Here is a 7,500-nt window from a genome sequence, read left to right as displayed (position 1 = left end):
GCAGAATTTTGCGAGAAACTCGTTTGATAAAAAAAAAATAATACGTGTGAAACGTTTTTTTTTTAGCAGAAAGTAAAACAGTCAAAAGTTTTCCTTCTTACGGCAAACGATAAAAATGATCGACAACATGTGGACGTAAATATTAGCCTGCGCTTCTCGAGTGTTGATTTTCCTTTCCACCGACTTTTGGACTTTAATCTTTTTTGACGTAAACTGACTCGATATCGTCCTAAAGACGGAAAAAACAAAGTCTAGGTTTTTGCTGATAACAGATGAACATCGAATCGAAGCACCAGCCGTCAATCACGTTATGAAAGACAGATGGAAATATATTGATCAGTGCAGACGAACAAACAACGACTCCATTATGACAACAACAAAAACAACAGAAAAGACTTTCGGACTCTGTGACTTGTTTTGGTTGGTTTTGGACTATTCAGCTATTTTGCTTGTTGTTGTTTACTTTGTGCTTATTGGTCGATATTTAGGACTCGTTGGCGTTGAGTATTCTGTATTTTTCGTAACAGTTTCCAGAAGATTGTCCAGCTCGTGTCGGCACTTGTTTTGTGGCTCGATTATTTACTATTTTGATAATCGATTAATCATTTTAAGTCATTTTTTTACTTCCCAGTCTCTGATTCCAGCTTCCTGAATGTGAATATTTTCTGTTTCCTTTAGTCCTCCATAAACTAAATATCTTTTCTTTGGTTGTGAACTATTGGTCGGGACAAACCAACCCTTTGGCTTCGGGGAACGTCAGCATTTAATTTGTTTCATTTTCTAATATTTGAAAGACCAAACCTTCAATCAAATTCAAAAGAACTCGACAGCAGCTTCTGTGTTGTCGAGACCTGGGAACGACCCCAGGGCGTGTTGGTTGGACCGTTGCCATAGAAACCTGGACACGCTACCAGGCAGAGGCACCTGGGCCACACCCATTTTCCACCGCCTGCTATCGGAGCAGAGACACGCCACGGTCTCACCTGGCCTCGACATCCCATAATCAGAGGAAACCAGAGGAGCGGACGGCCTCAGATGGCTCCGAGTCCGAACGGGGAAAAACACACACACACACACACACACACACACACACACACACACACACACACACACACACACACACACACACACACACACACACACAGAGAGTGAAATGAAACCTTTAGGCCTTTTATACAAATGTCCTCTCTCTCTCTCTCTCTCTCTCTCTCTCGCTCAACAAAATCCAAATAATGCAAACACACGGATGCAAAAATAGTCGGCGCACACATCACAGGTCTGAACGCGGCGCCGCCTGCTGTCACCACGGCGACCTGTGATGTGGCTTCGACGTCTCTCGGCATGTTTTCTGCTACGTGACTTTTTCTTTCCCCCCGTCTTTTTTAATTTATTTTTTTAACTCTTTTAATTGAATTGCTTTTTAAAAACCGAATCAGCCACCAGACTCGTTTGGACCGATTTAAATGGCTTCTATCGACAGTTATTAGACGTCACTAATAAGTCAAAGTTCATCTCTGAATCGAATTGAAGCTTCGAACTCGGTGAAACTCGGTGAAACTCGTAGAAACGACGGACAAAAAGGACACAAAGATAAATAACATTTATGAGAGGAAGACGAGCTCGGAGACGACGGCGGAGTAAACAAGCAGGGCGAAATAAATTCAAAGGTGGAGACGCAAACCGCGGCCTCACGTTGTCACCGCGTAATGACAGAGTACACACACGCACACACACACACACACACACACACACACGCACACACACACACACACACACACACACACACACACACAGTGCACCAAAAATGGTTTCTGTACAGTCGCCGATCACGTTATAATTATCTCTGGTGTACAGTACGTGTGTGTGTGTGTGTGTGTGTGTGTGTGTGTGTGTGTGTGTGTGTGTGTGTGTGTGCGTGTGTGCATGTATATAGACACTACATAATAAGTGAGGACTAACTGCTGTATCTTTTGTAAACCAACCTCAACAAAAGTTCAGTTATTTTCAGCCTGAAGCTTCTTTTTTTTAGATGATCTACATTTAGTTTCTACGTATGCATGTTTTTTTTAATTTTTTTTTTACCGTTTTTCTTCCGTCTGCATTGTTTTCTTTTTTTAAATCCTGACAGTCTCACGAGCTCAATTATTTCTTATACTGTCTTCTATACGCTAAATATACATCTATATATTCTCTATAATTTACTCAGATCACCTCAGCTCACCCTCCTTTGTTGGACAGAAATATACGTAGTGAAAAGAAAACCTCTTAACAGTAAACATCTGTTCCATCACTAATTATCCCATATGATTCTGTGTGTGTGTGTGTGTGTGTGTGTGTGTGTGTGTGTGTGTGTGTGTGTGTGTGTGTGTGTGTGTGTGTGTGTGTGTGTGTGTGTTACAGCTCTGTCATTATGTGGGATTTAACCACTTCAGGAGAGGGAATCTCCAACCGCTTAGAGACGCAGACAGAGAGAGACTTAGATGATGGGAGGAGAGTTGAGGACACGGAGACAGACATGAAGGTGTTATTGGTTATCCTTTATTTCTATATGGATGGAAAACAACACTCACACACTTTCACACACTCAAACACACACATGCGTGTGAACGTCCACAATGGTCGCCATGTTTAAAACCGCGTTTATAAAAAAGTTTGAATGAATGAGTAGTAACACTTTCTGAGTGACGACAGGGAGGGAACCAGACGCTTAATTATTCTAATACTAATGTCTTACTATTATTATTAATAATAATTATAATCATATTTTAAATGCAATTGTAGCTTCCAGGTCTGAAAAATGGTTCTGATCCAGAAGTGTCTTCAGCTGCAATACCAGCGAGTGCCACTAGAGGTCGGCTCCAAAAAGCCTCCGGCTCCATAGACTCCCATTCAACTTCTCTCATCAAATCCAAAGTGAATAAAATGTGTCCATCAGTTATCTCGGTGTTGTTAGCTAAAGTCACTCCTTCTTATTAGTTTTCTGGAGGTCCATCTGAAAATAATCCCTCATTCATTAGAAAAGAAGATTCAAGAAGACCTGTTTTTGGGGGCGTGTCTGTTTGATTGACAGGTCTGTGGTGCAGTCAGGTTACAGCTATCGGTGGGGCGGGACGTAGTATCGTCAGGTTTCCGATCAGATCGAGTCAGATCCACCGCTGGCTCCTCCCCCAGCTCATCCAAATATGGTCACTTCCTGCTCCAAACCGCTCCGAACTAGCTGGATAGATGAGGAAGTAAAAGAAAAGAGAAGCATGAGATGGACGTGGGTTGTTCCTTCTGTCCTTGTGGCTGCACAGAGGAGAGGAAGGAGGATCAGAGCGACGGGCTGAAGTCTTCGCTGTGGTCGGCGTGGTTACGGAGATCGAAGGACGACGCAGGGAGACGAAGGGCAGAGAAAAGACAAAGACGAAAGAAAGCCAATAAACTGGGAATTCCCACCTCTGAGAAAGAAAAAAGGAAAGAGGAGGAAAAGAGATGATGTCATACTGTTTTCAAGCAGAGCGAGAGAGATGAAGAAACCAATAGAAGGAGGGGAGGGTGAGGGGGGGAGGGTGAGAGAGGGAGGGTGAGAGAGGGAGGGGGGGGGGGAACTGAACTTTGTGGTGGAAAACGAGAAGTGTTGTAAAAAGATGCTGACGGGGGGAAGTTTCACGTCTCAACCTGCTCCACTGAAACCATTTATCACCTGGAAATAAACTACCTGGCCTGGTCTGACGTTGATGATGTCATCAGTGGGTGACGCAGACGGTCTAGACTGGCGGATGAATAACGACTTCGATAGTGGTTCACTTTGTTTTCGCATTCGCAGTAGAAATGAAGGAATGTATGATAATTACCACGATAAACTCATTTACCACATTGTTATTTATACCCAATAATGGTGTTTTATACTGACTCGACATTTTAATGTCATATTTACGGTTTGAAGCTGCTAACAGCTGCATTTTATATCGATATTTTTGGTATTTTTTTATATTGTCAAAATCAGCCAAACGCCCCGGAGTCCTTTATTATCGGCCAGATCTGTATTCACGTCAGTGTTTGGACGAATTACCTCCGAAAACAGCATTTAAAAGTGTCTAAGTATATAATTATCGTATTTGTTCCCATCTTAAAATCTGATTATATTCAAAATATGTAATTATAAAGTATTTAGTTTGTCTTAAAGGATAAAGATGCCGATTACGGCAATTGTAGTTTACGTAGAAACTCTAAACTGTTTGACGGACAGATGCACTCTGGGAAATGTAGTCCGGAGTCCTCTCATAACAACCTGTTGCATTACGCGTGTCTGAATCTAATAGGATTAAATTAGGATGAAGTTACTCAGACTGATAACACGGATGACGTCTGAGCGTCCAGAGGAAGAAAAAAAAGTGTTTTTAAATCCGAACTTGAGTCAGACAGCGATTATTAAAACTAGCTTCTGTATCGTGACGTAAAAAAAAAAAGATGCTGCCACAGTACAGCTTCCACAGCCGGGGGGAGTTCGGCCCGTCGGCTGAACTGCGTTTCACCTCCAGCGGACGGAACGAGTCGACTCTTCTGAGTTCAGGTCTTTGTGTGTTTTTTTGTTGTTTTTTTGGGCGGCGAGACTGAAGCCTTGTAGAAACAAGAGTGTGACAACACGCAGCCAGACATCAGAATAACACCGAGCTCCTGTTGGCGGCGTGGAAACTCTCCTCCTGCCCTCCACACACACACACACACACACACACACACACACACACTCACACACACCACACACTCACACACACACACCACACACACACACACACACACACACACACACACACACACACACACACACACACACCACACACTCACACACACACACACGCACACACACACACACACACACACACACACACACACACACACACACCACACACTCACACACACACACACGCACACACACACACACACACACACACACACACACACCACACACCACACACACACACACACACACACACACACACACACACACACACACACCACACACTCACACACACACACACGCACACACACACACACACACTCACACACACACACACACACACACACACACACACTCACACACCACACACACACACACACACACACACACACACACACACACACACACACCACACACTCACACACACACACACGCACACACACACACACACACTCACACACACACACACACACACACACACACACACTCACACACACACACACACTCACACACACACACCACACACACACACACACACACACACACACACACACCACACACCACACACCACACACACACACTCACACACACACACACACCACACACTCACACACACACACACACACACACACACACACACACACACACACACCACACACCACACACACACACACACACACACCACACACTCACACACACACACACACACACACACACACACACACACACACACACACAGAAACACACACACACACACCTGAGTGAACCGGCTGTGTTTAGTTTGAGCTTTTACCGCACAAAGTCTGCAGTGTGTGTGTGTGTGTGTGTGTGTGTGTGTGTGTGTGTGTGTGTGTGTGTGTGTGTGTGTTCGGCGGTGGAAACTGCTTCCCAGTGTTTTTCACAGGATTTACTGTCCGTGTCTTGCGCCCCCCTTTTTTTTTTTTTCTTTTTTCTGACTGTTTCTCAAAAATCTTTTTTTTTTTTTTTTTTTGTTCCACGTTTGATTGAAAAAAAAAAAAAAAAATCTCAAAATTCGATAAAGAACAATTCAACAGGAAACTGATCAACTCAGTTCATGAGGTTTTTTGTTGGAGCTGTGAAAACAATCGCTGCACTCCAACGAAAAACATCTCGTATTACTTCAGATAAAGTTGATTATTTGTTTTCAACTTGATCTGATTTGTTTCTATTGTTTAATAAGTGCCAATAAATGTGCCATAAAAATGCCAAATTTCTCTCAAAGTACAAGTGAGAAAGTTTTCTACGCTAAATATAACTTAGGTGGTTATTGTGCAGTAAAATGGCTCCTATCGGTGTTGTATTTGTTTTATAGCTTGTCAATAAAACATTTAGTTTCTTCAATGGTGCTTCATGTTTTTGAAAATTTGTGAACACAAATTCTATACGAGAAATGTAGGTAACAGCTATCGCCGTCAAATTAATGTGAAATTTAACCGATATCAACGTCGGCGCTTCCACGAGGTCGTTGTTTTTTTTCTTAACATCCGTTCTACCTCAAACGAAGTTCAACGCGTGGAGGCTTCAGGCAGAATTCAGTGACATCACAGGATTGTAGTAAAAGCGGGTTTCGGGGGTTTTCTCATTTCCTTTCGACGGTTTGTCAAACACTCAGATTCTTTACTGGATCAGAGTTATGATGCTATTATGAATATTTACTATTCAAGCCACAGTTTAAATTGTTCATTCAAAATGATCTAAAAACAGAAATCCTTCATTGGGATGTTGGTTTTGTAGTGTGGTGTTGTGGTGTTGTGCTGCCCCCTGCTGGAAGCATCTGGGGAACACAGGCTGACTCTGAGGAGTTGACTGACTGATAATAAATCTTGTTTTCTCTCCTGAATATCTGCAGCAGAGTTTTTTGCTGAAAGGTGCAAATTAATATTCATATTTTCTAAAAAGAAACAGGTTTGTTTTGACAACTTTTCTGGCATTTTAAGAAACGCTCATGAGACTTCTGCTTTAAATCCAGATTAGAAGTTTTAGGATCTGTATTTGTGATTCAGCTACTTCTCTTTTTTTGTTTTTTTATTTAACATTGCTCAGACGTTGCGACGCAAGCACTTTCATTTCCTCATTTTATCCTCAAACGGTTACACGGGGTTAAAAAAACAACTGAGTGAAATAAAAAATAAAAAATAGATGAAAACTAAAAAAAGAATAAAAACGGAACACAATGAATAATAATAAAAGGTAAGTAATAATAAGGTCGAATTAAAAAGGAGCTAAGATAAAAGATGAGATGGAGCAGAAGGTACGTGGAAGTAATGAAAAGAAGGATGGAATAACATGAACAAAAAAACAAAACAAAAAAAAAGCATTTCCCTCCTGACATCACTTCCTCTTCGTCCCGCAGGGAAAGACGAGGTTCGCGGTCAGCTGGACAGCGCCCTGCAGGACGTCAACGAGCGCTACGCCGTCCTGGAGGACACGGAGAAGCGGGCCGTGTGCCGAGCGCTGGTGGAGGAGCGCGCTCGGTACTGCGGCTTCGTGGGGATGCTGAAGCCCGTGCTGGTCGGTGCTGCTGCTGCTGCTCACTAGTCCAACCTCCCCCCGTCACGGCGGTGATTTCAACTCCCCGTGTGTGTGTGTGTGTGTGTGTGTGTGTGTGTGTGTGTGTGTGTGTGTGTGTGTTTGTAGGACCACGAGATCAACATGCTGGGGGAGGTGACCCACCTGCAGACCATCCTGGAGGATCTGACCAACCTGACGGCCGAGCCCAATAAACTCCCGCCGGCCAGCGAGCAGGTAAAAAAAACAAC

The 7,500-nt window shown here is 43.1% G+C and overlaps 1 protein-coding gene across 1 annotated transcript in view; it reads left to right on the top strand.

Moving 5' to 3' along the window:
• The window catches only part of mtss1 (MTSS I-BAR domain containing 1), a 45,120-nt gene that overhangs the window by 27,551 nt on the left and 10,069 nt on the right, over window positions 1-7,500 (top strand). Inside the window, 2 exon segments of the mRNA XM_069169531.1 lie at window positions 7,095-7,252; window positions 7,379-7,498. Of these exon segments, the coding sequence (XP_069025632.1) occupies window positions 7,095-7,252; window positions 7,379-7,498 (278 nt within the window).

This window comes from Embiotoca jacksoni, unplaced genomic scaffold (assembly GCF_022577435.1).
Source record: "Embiotoca jacksoni isolate LCO1_2020_lvr unplaced genomic scaffold, fEmbJac1.0.p SCAF_46, whole genome shotgun sequence".
Classification (NCBI taxonomy): domain Eukaryota; kingdom Metazoa; phylum Chordata; class Actinopteri; family Embiotocidae; genus Embiotoca; species Embiotoca jacksoni.
This window is presented reverse-complemented; position numbering and strand designations above follow the sequence as displayed.